The sequence below is a fragment of the Struthio camelus genome, chromosome 14 (assembly GCF_040807025.1).
Source record: "Struthio camelus isolate bStrCam1 chromosome 14, bStrCam1.hap1, whole genome shotgun sequence".
Lineage (NCBI taxonomy): Eukaryota > Metazoa > Chordata > Aves > Struthioniformes > Struthionidae > Struthio > Struthio camelus.
Genome location: NC_090955.1, coordinates 22,859,917 through 22,884,345, shown reverse-complemented (window position 1 = coordinate 22,884,345; position 24,429 = coordinate 22,859,917). Strand labels below are relative to the sequence as shown.

Below are 24,429 nucleotides of genomic sequence, written 5' to 3'. Positions count from 1 at the left end.
AACGCCTGCGTCCGTGAGCCTGCGGTGCCCGAGCCCGGGGGGTCGTCCGCATGGCGCGGAGGCGTTCGCAGCCTCTGCTAGCTCGCGCCGGCGGGCTCCCTCGCGCGGGGCTCTGCCCCGCCGTCGGAGAGCCCCGGGGCTACGCTGCGGCGCCAGGCGCGCCGCCTCCGGGTGCGTCCGGCTCCCGCGCCGGCGGGCGCCGAGCGCTGCCCGCGTGCCTGGCCTCTCTGCTCGGCGTTTGGGGCTCCCAGCCCTGTTGATACTTCTGTGCCAGTGGAAAAAAAATATACTTCAGACACTTGAGACGCTACCACGTGCCTGAAATATGTAGGTCACTTCCAGAGACCCTGGCGCCCTTAGCAAGGGAGGCAGGATCGGCGAGTCCCGGTGCCTTTTCCGCGCCTCCCGTTGCCCCGGGACGGAGGTGCCACCGCTCCAGGCCCTCAGAAGCGTGTACAGGCAGAGGTGCGTGTGGGCACGAGTGAGGTGCCCTAGGCCTAGCTGGCTCTGCGGGGATGGGGACGCCCGCCGGGCAGGAGCGCGGCGCCGGCTGCGAGGTGGCACTGGGCGTCCTGAGCGCGGCCGCTCCGGGGCAGACGGGGAGCCGGTAAGGGCGCCAGGAGAGGTGGTCAGAGCCTGGTGAAACGTCTCTGCCCTCCGCACCGCGTCCCACAAACAGGAGCTTTGCGTTCCCGGCCGCCGAGCCAGGGTGTCTGTGTCTGTGGGAAGTCTCCAGTTCCCACGGGCACGGGCTTTGGGTGTCTTCTCCGGTTCGGATGCTTCTGAGATTATGAGGAACCTGAGGAGGGTAGCTTTGGCTCATCTTCCCGGCCTGTTTGGCTTTTGCTATGGGCTCTTTCCTCAACACCTTGCCAGACCTGGTTTCACGTGGCACCCTGTGTACCTGGATCGGCAGAGTTGGAGAGGTCCTCTAGCACCGAAGCCGCTTGAGATTCCCCCACTGAAGAAGCAGGAGGTTTCACACCTCCGTGGCCCCAGTCCTTTTGGCCCTGAGCTGCTGTTGAGGAGGGAGGGGTTGAGGGAGCAGAGTGAGAAGGCCACCACGTAGCTGTTGACGGTCCTGCCAAGAGGAGGCCTCCACAGCAAGGAGCACAAGAGCAGAGGAGGTGGTTGGATAGAAGCAGCGAGATGTCGAGAGAGGGCCGGGCCTCCAAGACTGCCGCGGGCCGGGCCTCCAAGACTGCCGCGGGCCGGGCCTCCAAGACTGCCGCGGGCCGGGCCTCCAAGACTGCCGCGGGCCGGGCCTCCAAGACTGCCGCGGGCCGCACGGGAACAGGCACCGGGGGAGACGGTGGAGCAGAGCTGGTTGCTGTCGCTGTTTGGAAGCCCGAGGAACCGCCGCAGGGTGAGAAGCTGAGAGGTGCAGCCAGACCTGCAGCCTCGTGTTGGAAACGGGTGGGAAATCGGCATGCAAATGGCAGGTTTCCACCCTGGTCTGCAGACGGAGTTGAACCACGGGCCGCTCCTCTGCGCTGAGCGGGTTGCGTGGTCCTGGAGTGGGGAAGCTGCAGCCAAGGAGGGAGCCAGAGTTGGGCTCCAGACCCTGTTTCGGCGCATACCTTTAACCTCTCTGCAGGCAGACAGCAGGCTGGCTGCTCTTGCCCTCTCTGCCCGCCGTTCCCGTGGTCGCCGAAGCTTTGACAGGGTGTCAGGATTGTCCGGGGCCCGTTCCCACCGGCAGCGCCCTCTCACCCAACTGTTTGTTTGCTGATGAGGCTTTTAATGCAAACGCATGCAGCTGATGAAGGGACGTGGTGATTACCAACGGTGCTTTGGATTGACCCGGACTGCTCCTGAAGGTCACGTGCCTCGTGGCCACGTGTGCGTCTCCTCTCGAAGGCCCAGCTCCTGCTGCGGGCGCGCTGCGCGGCCAGGGCTGAGCTGGTGAGCAGGCGCGGGCAGAAGCCAAAGCTGCTGGCGGGTTTGTCGGTCATCTCTCCGCTCGCCGTTGCAGGGGGAGCCAGGGACCCTGCTTCGTTTTGGTGCCAGCCCCAGCAGCCACCGCTTTGCGGGGCCTCTCCCATGGGCCACGTACGTCTGACGTGTGGAGGAAAAGGCACCTTTCCCAGCTGTGGGCGGGCGCCGCAGGCCTGGTGTCACCCAGCTGGAGGTCTGGCCTGCTGGCAGCGGAGGAAGTGGGGGAGTGTGGTCTCCTGGTGGTCGTGCGCAGCATCCGGGTGGGAGGATGCGCTGACAACTGCAAAAGGGATGCTGTGCGTTGACGGTACCACCCGCGTGGCTCGCAGGACTCCAAGGCAACCTGGTCACCTGTGAGCAGGCGCGCACACGTGCGCGTGGTTAGAGACTAGTGCCTTGATCTGGTTTTGTGTGGGATGGCAGAGGCATCGTTCTCAACACCTGAGCCCTGAAGTGACAGCGAGCCCCAAAGAGGCTGTTCTGCAGTCCTGGACCGTGAGCCTAGCGTTGCTTTTGTAACGCCTCGTGTTTTCTTTCTTCTCCTTGCAGAACAGCTCGTGTTGGGAGCGCACAAAGAGCTGTCCCGGCGCTGGGATGCGGACTACGATGCCTTTGTGTTGCCCCTGCTGGATGAGCAGCAGCCCTGTTACATCCTGTACCGCCTGGACAGCCAGAACGCCCAGGGCTACGAGTGGCTCTTCATCTCTTGGTCCCCTGACAACTCCCCGGTAAGCTCCGCTCTCCTTGCGCTCCCCTTTCCGCTCTGCGCGGGGCTGGGGGGGAGGAGGGCTTCCCACCGCCAGCCTGGGAGCGAGCGGGAGGACGCAGGGGTGCTCGCAGGGAAGACCTAGCTGGAGACACACTGTGAAGGAGACATAAGCTAAGTCAGCAGCTTTGCACCGAGCCAGAGGAGGAGTGTTCACGCTATTACTGTTCCCTGACTAAGAAGTGAAGACCGCTTTGGGGATGGGAGAAGGTTTTAAGACACAGTAACAGATGTACCAGAACTTGCCTCGTTGTCCTCTTTGCAGCACTGTTTCAAGGTAACTTCCTGCAGGTTTGTTTAGGAAAGCCGGTAGGGTATCTACGTGCTCTGTGGCACTGTTTATTTAGGCTTGTTCTGGAATCGGAGCACCGGGCAAGCACAGCTGCTTTATAGCCTGGTCTTGTCCTGCCTGCTGTGAAAGCACACGGCAGGTCCTGGCAGGAGCCAGGACTGGGCTAGAGACGGGGGAACTGGAACGGGCCAAGAGATCATCCTCTTAAAAAGGCCGTGCAGATCTGCTTCCCTCAGAAAAGATGTGCAACTTCAGACCGGCACTGACACCTGGTGGTTGTTGGGTTAGCGTTGGTGTTTCTGTAGCGTGTAACGGCATCTCTAACATACCTCGTTTAGCTCTAAGTTACCATGAGAGAGAGTTTTCTCTTTCCCTTCGGCAGGTGAAGGAAGGTGACATCTTTAAGTCTCAAGCCAGCAGCAGAGCTGGTGCAAAAGGACAAAGTTGTATCTGATGCTACTTTAAAGAATTTTGGTAGTACAGCTTTTCCTTTTAGAAAATGCTGTTTTGTTAAAGGCATCTCCATAACAAACTTTCAGTGAACTCGAGACTTTCTTACCATGTTAATACATGTGCTAGCCTAATACCTGCTAGACAAAACATGTAGGCTCTTACTGCAGAAGAACCTTGGGCCAAAGGACTCTTGCAAAAGTTCTTCTCTAAAGAACGTTTTAAAGAAGAGCATTGTAAAAGAAATGCTAAAAGGTGAGCGGAAACAAAACGCTTTGCCTTGTCAGTGAGAAAGTGGAAAATTTTTATTTGAAATGTGTCCCTTTGTGACAACTCGGAAGAAAATATTCTCAGTGCTCTTGTTTCCTTGCAGCGCAAGTGCTTGCAGGATTCTCTGTGCAGCCAGTTTGCATCCTCTGCTCTGCTGTGCTCATCTCTGGTTAGTTGATTCGAGGGTGGAAGTTTTCACTAATATCACCTCTTCTAGCTCTATTCTGAGTCAACTTGTCTGACATGTCCTGAAGAGCTTTGCTTCTTGTAGAAATGCTGACTTGACTCATGTGGTGCTCTTTGATAAGGTGGCTGTCTGCTTTTAAGTGATGCTGGCAGTATTTGAACCTTCTCTTATAGAAACCCAAAGTGCTGATGAAAAATTTTGTGACAAGCTATTGAAGTGCCAGCACTCTCAGATAGAAAGCAAAGCACAGAATAAACCTATGTGTTGTGGCTTTTACCACTTAGCTTGAGGACAGAGCATGTGAAGGCTGCACCATGTGTGTTTGTGCGTGCACAGACCTGGAAATGGAGCTGATACGCTCTCCTGTCTGCTCCGTGACCTCTCTGACTCAGAGCTAAACTAGGCCATCCCCTAGAGCTGGAGAGGCTAAGGTTAGAAATAAAATCAAAACAGGAAACCAGGCAGTTGTTTCCAGGTGGCTTACAGGGCAATTTTCTGCAGCATGAATAGCCAGGGAAAGGTTTCTGCTCAAAGAGAGAGGGCACGCGCAAGAGAGAAGAGAGCCTGGAGTTTCAGCATCTAGATGGTTTTGATTTTTGCAGTGCTTACTAGAAATGGTCTGTAGTTAACGAATTTTTGAAAAGCATGGAGGTGACTTTGTTCCTTGTTGTGCTACAGAGTTCCTGAAATGAGCCAGTTTCCAGGGATGTCCTGAGTCTCGAATGGTACCCTCATCTGTGTGTGGTTTTAGTGGCAAATGAGGGTGGTGGTGGCAGGACAGGCTGTTCGTATAACCTAGGGTGTGATGGTTTGTAAAGCCAGTGCTGCAGCTCCTGGGCAGAGGCAATGCTCTCCAATGTGTTGTATTCCTCCTCTCTGACTGTATTTGCTGTCTCTCTGCTTGCACAGGTCAGGCTGAAGATGCTCTACGCAGCAACCAGAGCCACAGTGAAGAAAGAGTTTGGAGGAGGGCACATAAAGGATGAGATGTTTGGAACAGTTAAGGTATGGTCACGGTTGCCTCTCACTTACCAATCTCACTCTCCTCTCTAGCCTTTTGGATTAAAGAGCTTCAGGAGCTTGCCCGAGAGTCGATGCTGAAGCCACCTGGCATGTGAGATGCTGGCATTTGGGGGGACACTACTGAGGGGTTTTTGTTGGGCTGCTTTGGTGTCCTGCAAAGCCGCTGCCACCTTTTCGTGCAGCACCCGCACGCGGGGCGAACGTGCCTGGCCAGGCGCGAGGCTGCAGGAGGTGGTGGAGAAGGGGCTGCGTTCAGCCTGCGCTCTCCAGTGACAGAGGCTGGGTTTGCGCAAGAGGTGGGAGGAAGGCTCCTAAGAGGTCCAGAGAGGTGCTTTGTGTTTAGAGGGAAAAGAAGTTCCACGCGGTGGCAGTGTCACCGCAGAAGCGAGAGCGAGTTGCTGCAGAGCCGGGGCAGTGCCGCTCATCTGACTGGCCTTTCCGATCTAGCAGTAGTTGGCTGGGGCAGGGTTGGGGTATGCGTCCAGCTCACCCTCGGGGCTGGCGTTGCGTCCAGCCACGCTCCCCTCCGGCTCTCCATGACAGGTTGGCCTCGCACCGCACAGCCATGATGACCGGTCCCTGACGCTTGCCCTCCTGCTCTGTCCCTCTGTCTGCAGGAGGACGTGTCCCTAAGCGGTTACCAAAAGCACGTGTCGTCCTGCTCCGCCCCGGCCCCGCTGACCGCAGCTGAACAAGAGCTCCAGCAGATCCGCATCAATGAGGTGGGTGTCCCGCGGGAAGAAGGGCTTCTGGGAGCCTGCTCACCACGAGGCATGTAGTGCTCTGGGACACCGGGCCGGTTCGCAGAGGCAGGATTGCCTGTGCCCAACGAGAGCTGCCGGCTGCAGAGATGGTTCGTTTGTACTGAGCTCACTGGTGCCTCTCTTCTTTAACCAGTTGTCCTGCTCTTGCTGAGGTGGACCAAGTAACCACCATGACTCATTGTCAAGTTCCCTGCATAAAGAAGAATTTTAAAAGTCTTTTTTTCATTGCTAGGACTTGAGCTCAAGTATCTGTTTGACTTGCTGTAACTGGCAGTTGGAAGATGGTTTGTCTGAGGCTGACAGCAGACATGCAGTCTCTAATCTGCTTTAGGGCAAACGCCAGAACTGACTTTGAGTTTGAGGGGAAGGCAGGAAGAACGCAGACTTCTCTCTTGATTTCAGCGTTGTACTTTCCCCCACTCTTGCTCTCTAACTATAAATGAGGGATGCGGTCCCAAGAGAGCCCTCTCTTCAGCCTAAATTTTCAGACCTATGTGCTGGGAAGTGGGGTGGGGTAGGATGAGGGACAGACAAGGCTATAACACCACAAGCAAAAAGTTAGCCTCCTAGGAGGCATTTCAGTGCAGTTGCGCTAAGCTCTGCGTGTGGCGCTGAGGAAGTATTGAGGCAGCGGCCGGGATCAGCTCGCTGGGGTAGAAAGGCTGCCTGGAAGCAGTCATACCTGGGAGGGATTTCATTTGGAAGTAGCTGGATATGGGGGAGAGCTGTCCTCTGCGGAAATGTCCTGGGCCCGGCACTGGGTCTTTGGGGCTCATGGATGGATCGGGACATGAATGTCTGGGTGACGCAAAGCCAAGCAGTCCCATTGCACAAGTTAGTGGCAGAGACGAGGCAGGAGGTCTCGACCTGCCAAAGCAGACCTCTGTACAGTGCTGCAACACAGCGCTGAGCTGCTGATGTCCCCCTCCCCTCTCTCCCCCTTGCGCTTTCCCTTCCTGCGTGCTCCCACAGGCCTTCGCCTTACAAATTAGGAAGGGCTGACAGGCTTCTGGCCTCCTTTCCTTGTTGTCCTCTCGCAACAAAGGGCAAGAACAGCTCCTACCACCCCTGAACCTGATCTCTCCAAACTGAATTTCTTTCTGCATCCCTTTGCCTTGGTGATACCTAAAATTTCCTTCATCTGCAGTCTCAGAGACTAGTGAGGATTGTTCCTTGTCCTGCAGCGTCACAGCTGAGCGTGCAGTGAGGGTAAACTCGACTGCCTGCACGATGCTGTGTCAGCCAAGTAAGCGGCTGTTGGGAGATCCCAGCAAAAGGCGGTCTGCACCATGAGGTCTCTGCATAGTTCTCCAAGCTCTGGTCCTGGAAAGGTTAGGCAGGATTTGCATGGGAGGATGCGAGGTGATGCCTGGAGAAGAGCAGGATCTGTGCTGCTGGTGCCCTGTGACAGTGGGTCTGGTCCTCCGCTGCTTTTTGTGTGCCTCCTTCTGCAGTCACACCTGTGCTGTCCCCTTGGCTGGTCAGTGTTGCAAGATTAAGTGCTTTTCTTGGCTGTGTCTTGCAGGGTAAAGCGGCCCAGGTAAGTGGTGCCTGTGGTGCTTGTTTTCTGGTTGGCCTGCTGTGTTCTGCTGTTGCCACCCTGCGCTCCTGCTGGGGGGTGGGATGGCGTTTGGGAGACGGGGCTTCTGAGTGAATGAGCTGCTGAAGCTTCTTGCTTTGGTTTTATTTTAAAGGTACGCTGTCCCCTGTGTAAGCCCATGCAGCAGCAGGGAACAGTCATTTGCATTTAGAGAGTAAAACCAGTGTGTTGCCTGTTAAAGGTGTGAACACTGCAGACGATCAGTTTGCTCAAGGCTCTCTGTGTTGGTCTGGATGCTACCCCTGCTCGTCCCTTTGTGTAGAGCAGGAAGCAGTGGGAGCTACTGCTGTGTCGCTCAGTCCCACGCTCACTTGCCTGGGATGGGGGAAAACCCTTGTGCTCTGTAGTACAGGCCGTTCAGAGTGAGTTTCTGGAGCGATGCAGAGCAGAGTGCTTTGATCAAGAGGGGCTGCGTGAGCGGTACCCAACCTGTAGCATCCTGCTTCGTACAGTGATGCCTCCTGCCTCAGCGTCAGCGTTGTTTGGGGGAAAAAACTATTGCATTTTTGCATAAATCTACCCATTGCACGCGTTTTACAGAAGTGGCGTGACATTGGCCTGTGATCTTGAGGTGCCCTAGCTCCTTGCAAAACCCTAAACCATGCTGCTCTGTGAAGGTACTTGGATTGCAAGGTGGAGTAATCGCACCTACACTGCAAGTGACGTGATGCTGGCATTTATTTTATCTGGTTTATTTGCTCTGTGGATCATAAGCACCCTTGAATCTGCAATCCTGCCTTCGCTCGCTGCCGCCACCCTGTCCGAGCCCCACGAACTGTGGCCATGGCGTCAGAGAGCTCCCGCGTGCCGCTTAGCTTAAACGCTCGTGGTTTCTTTGTTTGTGGGAGGGTACGCGAGCCGATAGGCCTGGCCAGCAGAGACTTGGAAAGCGGCCTGGTCTCGGCAGCTCTGCGTATCTGGCCGCCGTACTGCTCGGGAATTGTAACTGCGCCCCGAGAAGGGCCCTGGACGTACCCCTGCGTTTAACAAACCAGTGAGCGTTTTGGAAGTGACACAAGGGACACGTTCTTTAAAAGACGCTAACTTGCACGCGGTTGAGAAGTCGGCGCTTTCCTGTGCATGGACTCGCCCCTTGCCCCCCTTGCCGCTTTCAGCGCGCGCCCCTCTGATTTTCGCTTATGTTTTTGATGCACGGCTGCCCGCGGTGCTGATCGGCCTTGCGGTTTTCCCCCGGAAGGTGGCTGTATTGCTCGGCTGGCAGAAGTTCCCTGGGATCCTCCGCAGCAAGCGGGGAAGGGGTGGGAGGCGAAGGGCATCGGCAGAGCTGCCAGGTGCCGAGCCTGGCCGCGGTCGGTTGGGGCTGGGCGACGCGGATTTAAGTCGCAGGTCTCTCCTGCAGCGAGAGAGGACGAAATCAAGCTGGGACGGGCCTCTTCTGGGTGTGGGCCAATTGCCTTATAAGACCAGTTCTCGGTTCACATGAGATGTGAAAACATACTTCTGGGGAAATGATCAGTGTGAGCCTTTCTCCACCGGGGGGAAAAAAAAATTTTGGAAGAAATGTCTGCAACAATTGAACTGCTCTACACTGCTCTGGGAATTAAAAACAAAACCAACAGGCTGAGTCGGGGAGAGAGGAAAAGTTTCAGTCCGAGTCAGTGCAGAGGCCGTAGAAGGAAGTTTGCTAAGCCCTGGGAGTGGGAGTTGTGCAGGGGATTATGGAAAGCTGACCGTGCGGGGTCACGTGCTGGCAAGACTTGCAGGGATCGTTTGTCCCAGCTGGGAAGTTGCCCGACCTCTTGTAAAGCAGGAGACCTTGAGAGGTTTCTGCTGTATTATCTGGGCTCCTGCTGCAGTTGGAGAATTGCGTGGAGAGAGGTGGTGGTGTGTGATGCCCTCGTACTTGATGGCTGGGTGAAGTATGGAGGGAGCTCTCAAAAAGTTTGCCATTTACTTTATGCTTTAAAATGCTTTCGAACAGCCAGAAAATGCATCATCGGTTTTCCCGAGTTGGAAGCTGTCAGCAGACAGTAGGCTGGAAACGGCTTTTAATTTGGTTCGAGCTCCGTTAACGCCCACCAAGGGAAAGTCTTCCGAGACGCGCTCGGCGAGGCGTTGCGGACTCTCGCGGAAGTGAGCGGTGGGAGCCGGGTTGGTCGCGCGCTGATAAGCATGCGGCAGGTCCGGGCAGGAGGGGAGAGCGCTTATTAGCCGCTCTCCGCGCTTCCCCGCGTCTTGCATCCGTGGGCATCGCGGGGGAAACGTGGGCAGCTTTGGGGCTGTGGAACGAGGCGAAAGGATTGAGAAGGAACGGCTGCTGCGGCCGTAAACTGCCGTGTGTTTGAAGGGGTACCGGAGGTGCAGTTTTTAGCTACTGTACAGTGTGGTAGTGGACAAGCGGAGCAGACTGTCATTCTTGCCGGAAACCCCCTGAAGGTTTCCCCAAGATGGAGTGAAATGCTTATCACCTGCCTTGTGTAAAACCAGCGGTGGAAAGGGAGCACCTGTAGCTGTGCCTACAGCGTAGCAGCTGAGGCCAACCGCTTGCCAGCAGTTGCGGTTGTACTCCGTGGTGGCCTCCCGGCCGGGAGGGTGGGCGCTGGGATGCACTAAGTGTTTTACAGGGAAGTAATGAGCGCACGCTGATGTTCACAGCAAAGCAGAGAAGGTAAGAACATGGTAGGTATTGCGGTCCGGAAATCATTCAGGGCTGGGGGGAAGCGTGTAGCCAGTGTCCCTTATACATCAGTTTTATCTACAGGCTTTGGGTTGGCAGTCCAAAAGAGTGTAAAAAGAGGAAAAAAAAAAATCCAGATTGTAAAGAAAAGGAGATAATATAAAACCCGCACGCAATCCTGGAGCCCGCGAGCTGCACTGATGCCAAGGCTCGAGCTGGGAGTTGCAGAACGTGGCACACGTTCAGCTGTGTCGCGCGTGTCTCCTGGGTTGTGTGATGGGGAGGCTTTCAATGAGCCAGACACTAACGCTTACATTTTAACGAGGGAAGGAGTAGAAAAGATCCTGGAGGTGGTATGTGGCGGAGTTAACGTTGCTAGGACAACCCTCAGTCTCTTGGGATTTTCTGACTTTAGCATGCTTAGTGTTGAAGCTTTAGCTCTCCGTTTCTGCTAATCCTTCCAGCCTCATTTAATTTCCAAGGCATTTAAGGGGGAGAAACATGAGCATCCGGAGGTGTTGTAGTAAATTCTTTGCACCGCACCTCTGCTTTCTGCAGGGTCCGACCAGACAAGAGTGTGTGCTCTCTGAATCCGTGAATGCTTGCTTTGCCTTTGGTCCCTTGCTGATGTCCATGGCATTTCATGGGACCACAGAAGAGCAGAGCTTGGAGGTCAGCTTGTCCTCTCTCCATCCTTCCCAGGATGACCCTTGAACAATTGCTTTCTGAGAGCTGTGTGTTTACATGCAACGAACTCCTGGCTAATCCTCCATGAAACTTGGTGTGGAAAAGGCTAAAGACTTGAGCATCTTTTCCTCAAACCTTATGTGTGTGTGATTTGGGGCAAGGGGAATAGCCCAAAATCGCTGTGACTGCCATAACTCCTCCTTCTCCAGATGCTTAAAGCAGCAACCTTCAGTTCTGGGCTTGAACTCCTGGAGTCTCCTGGGTTTCATAGTGACGGAAAGCAAAGTGCCCGTCCTTGTGCTGGAGGGTTGTACCAGTCGCTGCGGTGGGACCGTCCGTGTGCTTTTCTGCTCCTTGTACGAGATGCCGGTGCGAGGCTCGCTGTCACAGAGCGGGTCGTGCTTGCTCCCGGCTGCGCTGCTTGGGAGGCAGGAGCCGGGCTGGGCACTGGGTGGGCCCTTCTGGCAGCGTCCCCTGCTCCCACCCGTACCTTCCCTGAGAAGGGGACAGGAGCTCACCCATGCACCTCCGTCACCCGTCGGTGTCTCTGACAGCACCTCTGGGCTGCGGGGCCGGCCCTGGGACGGGGCTGCGGAGCCTGTGCCATGGGTTGCCGCTGCCAGGACGGTTTTCTCCAGCCCACGCAGGAGAGGGCTGGGTTGGGATCAGCCAGGGCTATCCTGGCCGAGAAGTCGGCAAGAGGTAGGCCAGGACCTGGCTCTGCACGGAGACGTCCACGGAGGTGACCAGGGCTGCGCTGAGGCGGCGTAGCCCCCGACGGCAGCGTGCAGAGCTGCCGCGTCTCTGTCACCCCTCTGCTCCCTGTGTGTTCCCCGTGTGCCCGGCTCGCACGCGTCCCCTCCAAGAGGGGAGCAGGCTCTCCCCCTCGGGCCTCTCTGGTGCTGATGTGACTTCCATGTGTTTCTTGTTGTTATCCCTACCCATGCTCCCAGGACCTGCGTTCCCTGGCCTCCGGCGGAGAGACGGTAGGCCTCCGTCCTCCCCGCGTGTTCGTTGCTCCCCTCCTCGTTTCAGGCGAGGTTCCCTTTCGGCGCTGCCCCCTTTCCTTGGTCACGCGCTCGTGTTCGCGAAGCGCTCCCGCGCGGCCGGCCGCCCACCCGTGCCCTGGCGCTGACGGTGTGTCTCCTCTGCCCCACGCTCCCAGGACTCGCGTTCGCAGGACTCGAGCACGGAGATGGTAGGCTGCCCGCCGGCTAGTTTGTGCGCTCGCCCTGTGCCTGCCTCTCTCTTTCCCCGGAGTACTTTCTGCATGCTCCGCTTCCCTCGCTCGCGGCTCCCCTCTGGGCAGCGCGGCTGGCCCAGCCCCTCGCTCGCCCCTGGGGAATTGCCACCCGACTTCGGCATGAGGCATCCAAAGAGGGTCACCAAAGCACCGAGGTCCGTGCCTGATGGAGGGAGAAGCGGAGGACTGAAAATCTGGGCCGCCTTGCTCCCGGCTCTTTTTTTTTCACTTGGATGAGCTGTCGGGGAGGGCTCAGGCTGTCGGCGCAGCGCGCGGGGGAGCCCAGCACCTTCCGCGTCGCTGCAGAGCTCTGAACTCGCAGCCGGCACGCGGGTTGCCTGCCGCGGTGGTCCTCGCTCTGCCGCTGATCCCGCCCGAAACCCTTGGGCGATTCCCTGATCTTCCCGGGGCTCCAGTCCTGCCTTGGCTGTAACAAGGATCTCCCGTTACACAGCACGGTGACTGAGCAGTGACTCCGTAACGGGAGTCACCGAGGGAATAATGCGTGCAGCCTTCCTGGCCTGCAACAGGAGAATCGGAGAATCCAGCACTGTTGGCCTGGGGCCCCATATTCGGCGCCTTACAAGGGCCACTGACCTGTACCTAGCGACAACCAGACCTCCAGCAAGGCCTGTTTCCACAGCAAGTTTCCCCTGTTGCTTCTGGGCCATTTTTGAGATGTGAGCTTCAACCCCTCTTGCTGTTTTCTGGGTTTGTTTTTGAGCATGAGTGGATTTTCTTTCCCTGTCTCCATCAAAAAATGGCTGGACTGTCTTTGCCCGAACCCCCGAAACGAACCCCAAATGAAACCAAACCACACTGGCAATAGCAGCCTTGGGGTTCTGCTATGACACTGTTTATTAGTGGGGCAAAGCGAGTGCCTGAAGCTTTGCAGATAGGTGGGACTAGCTCTTTGGTCATCGGCATGACTCCGTCTCCCTGTATTCTGTGACAGATGGTAGGGGGCTGTTGCTGCTGCCCATCGCTGGTAGAGTCCCCCAGCCCTGAGGAGGTATGCCATGCCTGCAGTATGTGGTGCTTTGAGCTCTCTTCTTCCTCTTCACAGGGTCACATCATCCTCTGTGCTGTCTCCTGTCTTGGGCATTGCCTCTGTCCTAAACAGGGGCCCTGTCTGGGACAGAGGTACATGCTTTTGGGGTGATGTGACCTCCCAGTGGGAAGCATCTGTGACTTCTCTGCTCTGTCGCTCTCTTTCTTTGAAGTGGGTTTTGGTGTCCTGGAGAGTGGATTTGCTGACCTAGTTGTAGGCCTGGCTGCTGTATGCTTTCTGCTCGTGCAAAGTGGGGCTGCAGGCCTCCATCTTCTAGGGCTTGCTTCAAAAGAGTGGCTGGGAACCTTTGTTCGAGCTGTGGATCTCAATTTCTGTACTCCAGCGGCGGAGTGGGTATCTGTACACCACAGTTAAACAAGCCCATCATTGGCCAGTTTAAAGTCCCTTTTTGCAGACCCCTCAGGGGCCGTGGACCCACAAGCTTGAATGTGGTGATTTAAGGGTTCCCCCGCTTCGCCCACACATTGCTACTGGAGATATTAAGAGAGGAACATGCACTAGCATTGGTCACAACACCCCTCAGCTCTCCCATATTGGGAGTTCATTGCAAACAGAGTCATGCTGAGAAATGTAAATGATGCCGGTGGGATTTTGAGATGCTCTTTGCTGGGAGCAATTGTGCGGAGGAGGGGAGGGGGGTCTAAGCCTGTGGGATTGGGAAGTGCAGTGAAATACCAGCATGGGAATGCGTGGTTGGATCCAGACTCTGACAGGTTATTTTGTCAAGAGCAGCGGTACTGTGAGAAATAGCACAGTCTTTTTGAATTTTAAATGTTTCTTTCGCTGCAAGATGGACGGCAGCTGGCTCCTTGTACGTAATGCTGCACAGAAGCCTTTTGCAGGTTGAGGTACAGCCGTTGTCTCTGCTTGGGGCATCTGTGGCAGTTTTGCCAGGACTCATCTGCTTCCCCCTTCACACCTGCATGTTTTTAACGTGCCCGGTGTTGATCAAGGGGAGCACTGCGAGGTGGCTGCCTGGTCAGGCCGGAGAGAGCTGTGCCTGTAGTGCTCCGGTGACGCCAGGACAGCTCCCGCAGGAGGGAAGGGACAGGGCTGACCCAGCGTGGGTGGGTTATCGATGTGCCTCCCTGGCCCTGAGAAAGGCAAGTACGAGGGCTACTGCCTTCGGCTTTGGGCAAACGGAAATGCCTGGGCTCACCTGGAATACACTAGAGGCCGATGTGGCTGTGTCCCGGTGGAGCTGAGAGGCAGCGCGGTGGGTTGATTTTCCTTTTTGTCCGTGCCTACCCCTTCCTGTGTCACCCGTCTCTTCTCTGACGCTCGGGGTGGTTTCTGTCCCCAGGTGAAGACTGAGATCAGCGTGGAGAGCAAGCACCAGACCCTGCAGGGCCTGGCCTTCCCCCTGCAGCTGGATGCTCAGCAAGCTATCCAGGCGCTAAAGCAGAAGAAAATCAATTACATCCAGCTGGTAGGTCCCTCGTGCAGCTCTCTGACCCTCCCTGAGTTTCCAGAGCTTGGGACTTTGACTGCTGAAATCTCACTCCCTTTGCCTCTCCCCATCCCCTTTGTCGATCAGAAGCTGGATCTGGAGCGGGAGACCATAGACCTGGTGCACACAAGCCCCACAGAGATAGCCGACCTGCCCAAAAGGGTCCCCCAGGACTCGGCTCGCTACCACTTTTTCCTGTACAAGCACTCTCACGAGGGAGACTACCTGGAGTCTGTTGGTGAGTCGCGGATGTACTTCTGTCGCTACGGTTAGCTTGTTAGACCCGCTCCGCCTGCCTGGAGCCAGTGCTCTGCCCGCAGCAATAGAGGTCAGGCAATTGTCTGCTCTCCCCTGGACCATCGCCCTCTCGGGGGAACAAGCAGTACTGGTGATGTGGATGGTGCTGGGGGGCCTCGACCTGGTTCCCATTTGCTGTCCTCTGGTGATGGGCATTAGCCTAACAAGAAGCAAGCCCTTTGCTGCCAAAAGAAGCTGCCGAGCACACACGCAAGCGCTCCGCCCAGGAGTCTCTAGGGTGCTGCTGAACGTAGCGTGCTGGGGAGCTGATGCAGAGCCTTCTGGGATGGCTTGGTAGCTGTCGTGGTACAAGCATCTGAGGGCATAGTAGAGCCAGAAAAGATTTGTGGAGGGGTACCTGGACAAGCTATATGGTCAGTGGGATGGCTTGACTTGTGTAGCTGAGTAGACTGGGACTCTTCAGACTAGAAGAGCTTTGACCGAGCTGGGATCTGCTGGCTGCCCCCTGCCTGGTGCTCCTCGGCCCTGAACCTAAGCAGTGCTCTGAGCCCTGCTCTTTTCTTGCAGTGTTTATCTACTCCATGCCTGGGTACAAATGCAGCATCAAGGAGCGCATGCTCTACTCCAGCTGCAAGAGCCGGTTGCTTGACACCGTAGAGCAGGATTTCTGCCTGGAGATAGCGAAGAAGGTAAGTCCAAGCTGCCTGGAGGTAACTGCGGAGAGCGCTATGCAGGGGCATGGGCAAGGGAATGTGCCATGGCCAAATCGAAGGCTTGTGTCAAATGGCAGCATGTCCCATGGGTTTGAACAGGGCCTCCTCTAGGGAAGTCTGGGAGGCCTCAAGCGTTGCTAGACTCATTTCAAAGGGGCCTGAACAGAGGGCTGGAGAAAATGGGAACAGTGGTGCGTTGGCCTGTGTAACCCATCCCTAAAACAGTGTTACACAGTGGCCTGTGATTTGCGGGAAGGCTCTTAGCAAGAGAGGAGTGGTATTTGGCCTGCATCCCTTCTGGCCTGGAGTTTCTCTGGTCCGGGGCCTTGCAGGAGCGTAGAAGCACCAAACGCTTTCCCTCCTGCGAGCACAGCACCCCTTGCAGTGTCCTTGGCCCATTCAGTGGGAATGCTGAGTGAGGGGCTGGTTGCACGGTGGGGTTGGCGCTTTCTCCTGCAAGTAGTGCTCGACTGGGTTCTCCAGGTCCTTGAGCAAACCCCACCGGTGAGCTCGGAGAGGAGGGGTGGGAGTTCCCTGAGGACCAGTGTTTTGGTGCCCTGAGGAAGGGGGTAAGATGGTGGCTCTCTGCGCAGGAGCCAGCAGCACGGCACTGACCTGTCATTTCCACGCGCAGATTGAGATAGACGACGGAGCCGAGCTGACGGCGGAGTTCCTCTACGACGAGGTGCACCCCAAGCAGCATGCCTTCAAGCAGGCCTTCGCCAAGCCCAAGGGGCCTGTGGGGAAGCGAGGACAGAAGCGACTTATCAAAGGGCCAGGAGAGAACGGCGAAGACAGTTAGATCCCGGAGGGGCAGGAGGACGGGGCAGGAACAGGGCTGTGAACGGACAGCATCCGAATGGTGTTTCCCAGCTTCCACCCCTCCACTTCCAGGCCTCTCTGCTGACCTAGGGATCTTTTCCCTCCATCTCGGCTTTTCTTTCCCCTCCCCTTCCTCTTTTTCCTTTTCTTTCCTTTTTAAAATCAGGACAGCCTGTTTTCATGCTGGGGTAGAGTGGTGGGGAGGGGGGGCAGGGAACCTGGGTCTGTTTTCATGTTTCTTTCCCCTGTCCTTGTGCAAGTCCTGGGGCAGTTGGAGGAGGACAGGAACAACAGGGAACGCTTCTCCAGCTTGTTCTAGTCCCACCTGGGTTTGTGGCTGTTGCTCTCGATGCTTCCCCCGGTTTACCTGGCACCTGCACCAACTGAAGGACTTACTTGCAAGCTGCTCTATGCAAAGGAAGGAGATGACATTTGGGATTAGTTTAATATCGGAAAACAAAATGCTTCTTTCCCTGTTTCCCCCTTCCTACAGACTTCCGCTCTCCCCTTCCCAGTCTCTGGGTCTAAGCAGCCCCTCTATGCAAGTCTCCTAGCTGGCCGGGCACTGTTAGGTTGCAGGCAGGACGCCGTCCCTGCGCGGAGAGCTCTGCGGCTGTGGTTGGCGTTTGTGGCAGGAGAGTCTGTCCCTTGTGAGAGCCAGCGCTGTGTTTTGTCTGGATTTGCCTTTCTGGGAATGAAGACGCCTCTCCCCTTTCCCTCCTGCTTCTCGTGTATCGTGCAGAGCAGCCTCCGTAGAGGACGTGCCCGCCTCACGGCCAGAGGCACTGGCTTCAGGCCCCCATGGAAACGCAACCGGTGGCTGCTGTTTGCCAGCTGCTCCGCTCTCGCTGCTTCTGCTGGCTGGCTTTGTGCCTTCCCAAGGGGAAGAAAAAGCAGGGCAGACGCTGTCACCTTCCCGAAACAGAAAGGGCGCCCCCCCCCCCCCAGCCTGCAGCCATCCCGTGGTGTCCCCGTGAGCCGCTCCGGCAGCGAAGGCTTCCCCAGCACGTCCTGCGCTGGGGCGGTTGTGAAGCCACCGACCCCAGGGCTGGGCTTCACCTCTCTGCGCTGCCCGCAGGGGTCCTGGGGGCTAGAGAGACCCCCAAGCCCCCCTCCGCACATTGCGTTTGCCCGCGCAGGAGGCCGCGGGAGAGGTGGGCTGGTAGCTCCTGAAAATCGGGGTCCCCGAGGTTGGCTCCTGTGGGCTGCCGGCTGTAACGCAGCTAGGAAACATGCTGGCCCTGGGGATTGCTTTCCGACTGAATGGGAGGCAGGTGTCACCTTTTCCCTAGGATCTGTGCCTGTATGTGGTGCAGCCGGCCTTTGAAGCCCTGTTTTTTACGGCCGCCTGAGCAGGCGTTTGAAGCGCGTGCAGAAGGCGAGGAAGAAGGGCTGCGTCCAGCTGCGCTTCCTTTCCTCGCTCCGTTTGGGTGGAAAGTGGCAGTCCTCAGCGGTAGGAAGCAAGGTGGAAGGCCTTTCGTGAGCCCTGAGCTCAGCGTCTCCCCTGGAGAAAGGTTACTGTGCCCGGGGCAGCGTTTGCGTTGCCCTCGTCAGCCCCCCGGGAGCTCTGGCCCTGGCCTCGGAGGGAGCTGCTGCAGCCCGGCGCGAGGACGGGAGCCGGCTCCGTCCTCCCCTTGACCAGCTCGGGGCTCGCGGCTGCCGTCGGGGCCCTGAGCCCCGCCGCCCCGTGGGCTGCTTTCCACCTCCCCGTCCCCGAGCAGGACTCGCCCTTCGGTTTGCCCCAGTCCCGTCCCCGAGCTTTGGTGGCGGTGGCCGCGAGTGGCGGGCCGGCTGGTGGTTGTTGCGGCTAGCTTCGGGGCCAGCAAGGGAGGGAAGGAGCTGGTCTAACTCTGCCCCCATCCTTTCTCCTGAGTTTTGTCCTCCCTGCGAGAGCCTTCGGGTCCTAGGTAGTACCGGCGGGACAGGAGCGGCCCCGTGGGCGCCTTCCCCAGGCGACGGCGGGGTGCCTAGGGCTGCTTCCCCGCTCTTCCCGGCAGCACGGGTCGGGTGCTTTGGTTTTTAGGAGAGCGTCTGTCGTGCCCCCCTGCCCCGCTGCCGCCTGCGGGTGTCCGAGGGGGGCGGACGCAGGGATGGGGTGAGGCCTCCAGCCTGGCCTCCCGGAGCCCTGGGCGCGAGCCGCTCCGCGGGCGGCTGGCCGGAGCGGCCTGCCCGCTCTCCCGGCTAGGGCAGTGCCCCCGCGTGCTGCCCTCCCCGTTCCCCCCAGGAGGTGAAGACCCCGGGTCGGTGAAACCCACCCGCCGCTCCGACCGACTCGGCGGTGAACGTGCCGACGTTGCCTTGACCTCGCGCGGAGCAGGGCCGCGGCGCCGGCCGGCCCCGGGCTGGCGGCGGGGGTTCGAAGCCGGGGGGAAGCAGAGCACACTGTACCGAACGCTGTATTTTCTAAAGAATAAAGTATTTTTAAAACAGCTTGCTGCCCCGCCGCTCCTCTGAGGTGCGCGCCTTGGCCGGCGGGCTTCAGGCCTGGCTTCCGCTCGCCGCAGCGCCCTGCGCCGACCAGCTCCTCTCGGCCCAGAGGGATTTAACGCGTTAGTCCAGCCTGGCTGGGACAATCCTTTAAGGCCTAGCGGAGGCTTAACTCCGCATCGCTAGCGGGGTGCTGGAGTTCGAGACGGCCGCAGGATGCAGCAGCTCCTAAGCCAATAATCCCAGCTTTCCTTTTTCGTTTTTTTTTTAATGGTCAGTTTAAAAAAACCCAAAAAGCTTAGAAGGCCGAAGTACCTCTTGCTGGGGGTGCTGTTTCCTTCGCCTGGAAGCCGCCTCGACTGGGGTGAATTTTTGTGTCGTGGTGTTGGGGGCGGGGGGACAGCAAGGGACGCTTGAGCAAAGAGAAGGTTTGGGAAGATGACGAGGGTCTGTCCCCATCCGACCGCCGGGAGCGGTTGGGTCCCGGACTGGGGATCCCTCCTGTTGGAGCCACGCTTTCCCCAGCGAGCCCAGGGCGACAGCCGACAGCTCTCCAGGCCGTGCCTCGGTCCTTGCTGGGCACGGCTGGTCCAACCCGCGCTGGCGCAGAGCCGCGGGTGGGCTCAGGGCTAGGGCGGCGGCCGTGCCAAGGCGTCGCGCCGCCCTCCCGGCAGCGCCCAGCACCAGAGGAGAGCGAGGATCGGGGCAGTAAGGCACCGCTCCTCCCCTGGCAGGAAGGAAACGTTTAATACAAATTAAAGAAGACCCCCCCCCACCCCGGCGGACGAAGGCGGGGGCCCACGCACGCGGGACGGCCCCGGGCCCGCCGCGCGCCCTCGGCACGTCCGCAGCCGTGACCTGTTGGACGCCTGGCGGTCGCCCGAGGGGTGAAAGCACCGGGGTCTCTAACGACTGTAACCGGCTCCTCCTGACCGGCTGGGCTTACAACCGGCTTTGCGCCGCCAACGCCGTTAAAGCTGCGTCTGCGCTGGCGCAGGCGCCCGCGGAGAGGGCGAAGGGCGGCGCGGGCGTCCCCGGCGCTGCTCCACCTCTGCGCCGCGCGGGAAGGCCCGGCCTCAGCGGGCCGAGCGCAGCGGCCAGGCCAGCGCGGCGCCGGCGGGGCCCCACGGGGCGGCGCGGGAGCCCCCCGAGCCGGCCGCCCGGCAGCGCTCGCCCCGCCAGCCCTGGTAGCAGTGGCAGGCGAAGTGCCGCGCCATGCCGTCCGTCTGCCGGCGGCTGGGCGCCCCGCGCACCGCCACCCGCGCCCGCCCGCCCTCGGCCGCCACGCGGATGCGGAAGGAGCCGGCGTCCAGGTGCAGGTAGGCGTCGGAGTCGGGGCGCCGGCGGCGGCAGCGCCCGCGGCCGTGGCGCACGCGCTGGCTGCACAGCCGGGCCGCCAGCGTCACGTCGACGATGTAAGGGCCCAGGGCGCCCAGCAGGTAGTCCCGGATCTTCTGGCAGTTGGTCTGGGGAAAAGAGAGGGACGGGCTGAGCGGGCGGGAATCGCCGGCTTTGCCCCCCCCCCCCCCCCCCCCGGGCAGCTGCCGGGACGCCGGGTTTTAATGGCGCCACCGGGTGCCGTGCCGCTTCCGGAAGGCGTCCGGAGGGCCGCGGCGGGCGCGAGGGGTGACTCGCCACCCTGCCGCGGGCGCGCTGCCCCGACCCCGCAGCTCCCGCCGCCTCCCCCCGGCAGCGAGGCGCCAGGCCGGGAGGTGCCGCCCTTACCCGGTTGCGCGAATACTCCGCGTCTCCCCAGAGGACGATGCCGTGGGCCCCGGCGGCGGCCGCCTGCCCGATGGTGTGCACCAGGTCCGCCTGCGAGAGACGGGGTGAGACGGGGGCCCCGAGCGGGGCGCCTTCGCCGGGCGCCCGCTCCCGGCCCCGGCCGACCTCCGCGCCCAAAGACGTCGCGACGCGGAGGGTCCCCCATTGCCTCCCTTCTCCTCGCCGTCCCCGTTCCTGGCCAGGCACACAACCGGGGAGCTGCCCGGCCCGCTGCCGCGCGTCCCCACCTGGCTCAGCTCCTTCAGCGTGTAGGTGTAGAAGGGCCGGGCGTAGACGAAGACGGGCAGCGAGTGCCGAGCCGAGGGCAGCTCCGCCACGCGCAGCGCCTCGCTCAGCTTGGCCGCCACGAACCTCTTGCCCTGCGGCGAGTCGCAGAGCACCTCCTCCATGTAGATGGAGGGGTAGAGGGCTTTGCTCTGCTCCCACAGCCACAGCAGCTTGTTGTTTCGCTGCACCTCCAAGGCGGGACAGTGGCCGGTGTAGCCCCCAAAGTCATCCCAGTAGTGGTAGTTGTAGCAGTCTGGGAAGAGGTAGTAGCCCCACCAGCCCCCGGGGCGCAGCGACCACGCCAGTTTGAGCGTCTCGGACATGAAGTTGATGGCGGCCTTCTCGAACTCCCGCTTGGCCCGCGAATGCACCTGCTCGTCGGTCCAGCCGGGGTTGCCCCGTCTCACCAGCTGGGCGGACATGCTCCGGTAGATGTTCTTCTTGTCCCAGTTGCGGATCCACAGGGGCCTCCAGTTCTCCCAGTCGATGACGGCCAGGCCGGCGAAGCTCTCGGAGGGCATGGTCCGCAGGATGTCCTTCACCATCTTGCCCAGGTGGTCCTGCAGGCTGGCGTTCTGGGGGCAGCTGCCGTTGACGGCGGTGGGGGGCACGGACCCGTTCTGGTAGTAGGCGTAGAGCCCCAGCTGGTCGTAGTAGAAGATGGTGATGTTGCCGCCGGCGAAGGCCTCCTGCCGGTTCACCAGGATGCCGAAGGCGTCCAGGTCGAGGGGCACGTCGTAGGCGCTCAGGCACCGCGTGCTGGGGGCGTTCCAGGCCACCAGGAAAGGCCGGTCCTGGACGATGGGGGCCAGCGCCGGCTTCAGCGCGGCGGCGGGCGGGTGCAAGCACGGCAGGAGGAGCAGCAGCAGGAGGCAGCGGGGCGGCCCCGGGCCCGGCGAGGCCGGGCACCGGGCTGAGCAGGAGCGTCGCGGCGGACGGAAGGAAGGACGGAAGAGCCGGCGAGCGAGCGCCGGGGGGCAGGCTCGCCCGCGGTCGTCCGTGGCCGGCGGCGAGGGCTTGGCTGGCGGTGCTCTGCCGGGGCTGCGCCTCCTCTCCCGGGCGCCCACGGGGCTGCTGTCGCGCTCCCGCGGACGGGCATGCCTCCCAGGCGCCGGCTGGCCCTCCGGGGCGTCTCGGCCCTCCGGCCCGGCGGCTGCCCGCCTGCCCTGCCCTGCCCGGGCTCCTCTGGCTCCTTCTCCCCCGCCAGACCTGAGGCTTTTCATCCCCTTGTTTCCTCCTTCCAGTGCCCCCAGCTCTTCTCCGGCGCTGGCCGCACCCCTCCTACCCCAGTCCCTCCATCTCCGAGCATCAGCTGCGACGTGAGAGACCAGCTCCCCCAGGGGAGCTGCGCGGCTGCAAATTGCCCCCGCTCCCCGGGCCGCCCTCCGTAAGCGAGCTCGTTTGCCGAGTAATTCAATTTGCGCGGCGCGCCGCGGCGGCTGCTCCCCTCGGGGCCGGCCGAGCTCCGGCGCCACTCCACGCGCGGCAGCTGCCGGCGCGCCGCGTCGCCTCGCCTGCGCTCACCCCCCCGGCGGGGGCCCGGCGGCCCGGGGGGCTCGGAGGCGCTGCCCTCGGAAGAGGGAGGATTGGTGCAGGGGCAGCAGCGCGATGCGCCAGGGCTGTTGCCCTCCCTAGTTGTCTCCGGGCCTTTCCTGCCACCCGAGCTCTTCCTCGTTCTTCAGAGCGCCGTCCCGCGCACGAGGACCGATTTGAACGCTCTCTACGCGCTTCACAGCACGGGTCGGCCGGCGCGAGGAGGTTTCGTGCTGCTTTGGGGTTTCTTTTGTCGGTATAAAGGAAACAAGAAAACATTTCATGCCTTTGGACCTCTCTCTTATTTAGGCTCAGATCCCAGCGTCTTACGTGCTGCCTCCCGCCGCGGATCAGCCTTTCCCAAAAAGGGCGATTCAAAGCCCGGAACTGCCAAGGGCGGTTTCCAAGTGAGATTATTCATGAAAAACAGGAGCACAAAGTTATAAACCCCCAGACTCGGCCGGCCGCACGCACACACAAGCGCCTGCAAACCCCGACCGCGCTCGCGTTGAGCACAACCAGCGCTTTTCGCCGGGAGACGGAAAACCTGTGGCCAGGGGCTGAGCTCTCGCGCCCAGCGGAAAGTCACCAGGCGGGGGACGAGCTCCGGGAAACTGCAGGGGGAGTTTCCGAAACGAGAGCCGTTCGCCCGCGCGCTCGCGTTGAGCGGCAGCTGCTGAAAGCCCGCGCTCGCCCGCGGAGCAGCGGCGAGGCAGCGCGGCGGCCGGGCTCCCGCGGGACGGAGCAGCCCGGCAGGGCTGACCCCTCTGCGTCCCACCTCTCCGCTCTTCCTGGCGAGCGGGCGGCGTGGGGTGCGCGCGTGCCTGCGGGACCTGTTGGGCGCCCGAGGCCGGGAGCCGGGACGCGGCGCGGAGCTGGCAGAGGCGGCCAAGGGACGCAGAGGGCTGGGCTCTGCTGAGACCTTCTGAGGACCTGCTTGGAGGTGGTGGGCGATTTCTGGGGCCCCTCCGAGGGACTAGAGGGTGCTCGCTGCGGCCAGGCGAGGAGAGCAAGGCAAGGACGGCTACAGGAGGCCGTAGCTTCTCCTGGGAAGCTCTGGCCAGGCGTAGCTGCTGCTGAGGAGCCCTGTGGGTCGCCCCCGCGCAGAGGGAGCCGGGGCCTTTGTTCCAGCTGATGAGGGTGGGTCAAGCACCCTGCTAGCCCAGGCTGGGCAGAAGCCTACGTAAGAGGCAGGCGCAGAGCGCAGCCAACAGATGCAGCAGTTGGGGCGGGAGGCGGGGGAAGATGGGCTCCTCGTGTCCGGTCATGGCAGCCCAACCTTCCTGAGATACGGTCCCGAGGCAGCACGGGGCGCGTGTGCCCCGTAGCTGCTGGAGTCACTGCCCGTGCCGTGGCGGGGGCTTCCAGCCGGCGAGGCGGCGCGAGGGAGGGCGCCGGCCGTCAGCGCTCCTGCGGAAGGCCTGCTGCTGCGGAGGGGTTGTGCTGCCCGCCTGGGAGTTACGGCGGCGGCGGGGGCGGGGAAGCCGCCTGGGAGGAGAGGACACGAGGCCGGGGACTTCGCGCCGACCGGGAGCGGACTCAAACCACCGGCCGCGCCGCCCCGGCTCCCGGAGCACGACCGCGGGCAAGACGCAGCAGGTCGCTCCGGGAGGGCCTGGCTCCCAGCGGGGCCGAGGCGCGCGGCCACCGCGACCGCGCTCTTTTGGGGCTGGGGCGCCCGGGACTGCAGGCCGGACACGGAGACTCGCACGAGCAACGCGGGTCAAGGGCGGACCGCTGCCTTTCCCCCAGCGCGGCGGCGCTGGCAGACACGCTCTCTCGCCGCGCTCCAGCCGCGTGCCTGTTTCTACAAGGCTTGTAGGGATTTAGAGACCTTTGAAACTCGCCCTCGGTCAAGCCGGGCTTAAAACGGGGGCTGAACCGTTGCAAGGGGAGGAGCAGAATAGCGAACAGACAGCAACAACGGCTGCGCGTGCTTTGTTCTCTGGAAACCAGGTTAAAAAGCCAAACCCGGCCCTTTCCTGGAGCCGTTCCCCGTAACGGTCCCAGCTGCCGTGTCCCGACCCTGTCGCCGTACACACGGCAGCGCTCCCCGGCCCGGTCTGGGCGCCACCGCCGCCGCGGGGCTGCCCGAGCCCCCGGCCCCTCTCGCCGGGCGCCGCGTTTGGCCGGGCGCGAGCCTCGTGCGGCCGCTGCCTCGCGTCGGTCCGCGCTCTCGAGCGTGTCGTGCCTCCCGCCGCGGCTTAAGGACGTATCGCAGCCTTCCCTCGCCCCCTCCGCCGC

At 60.7% G+C, this 24,429-nt stretch overlaps 3 protein-coding genes across 6 annotated transcripts in view; 2 read left to right on the top strand and 1 right to left on the bottom strand.

Moving 5' to 3' along the window:
* Positions 1–18,602, top strand: part of TWF2 (twinfilin actin binding protein 2) — a 41,894-nt gene extending 23,292 nt beyond the window's left edge. For both annotated transcript variants that reach the window (XM_068907619.1, XM_009667536.2), the window contains exons 3-9: positions 2,488–2,666; positions 4,813–4,908; positions 5,544–5,648; positions 14,234–14,359; positions 14,468–14,618; positions 15,206–15,327; positions 15,986–18,602. In XM_068907619.1, coding sequence (XP_068763720.1) covers positions 2,488–2,666; positions 4,813–4,908; positions 5,544–5,648; positions 14,234–14,359; positions 14,468–14,618; positions 15,206–15,327; positions 15,986–16,153 — 947 coding nt within the window. In that variant the 3' untranslated portion in view covers positions 16,154–18,602. The remainder of the gene's footprint in view (positions 1–2,487; positions 2,667–4,812; positions 4,909–5,543; positions 5,649–14,233; positions 14,360–14,467; positions 14,619–15,205; positions 15,328–15,985) is intronic.
* A 1,198-nt stretch (positions 18,603–19,800) lies between these two features.
* Positions 19,801–24,429, top strand: part of POC1A (POC1 centriolar protein A) — a 179,363-nt gene continuing 174,734 nt past the window's right edge. For all 3 annotated transcript variants that reach the window (XM_068960405.1, XM_068960403.1, XM_068960404.1), the window contains exon 1: positions 19,801–19,919. In XM_068960405.1, the coding sequence (XP_068816506.1) occupies positions 19,816–19,919 (104 nt within the window). In that variant the 5' untranslated portion in view covers positions 19,801–19,815. The remainder of the gene's footprint in view (positions 19,920–24,429) is intronic.
* On the bottom strand, positions 19,962–24,287 carry LOC138060990 (hyaluronidase-4-like; the record flags this gene model as incomplete). The annotated part of the gene is given in 3 exon segments (XM_068907445.1): positions 19,962–20,066; positions 20,239–20,556; positions 20,559–24,287. Coding segments are annotated over 3 exon segments (1,740 nt in total), but the record flags the coding sequence as incomplete, so codon positions are not given.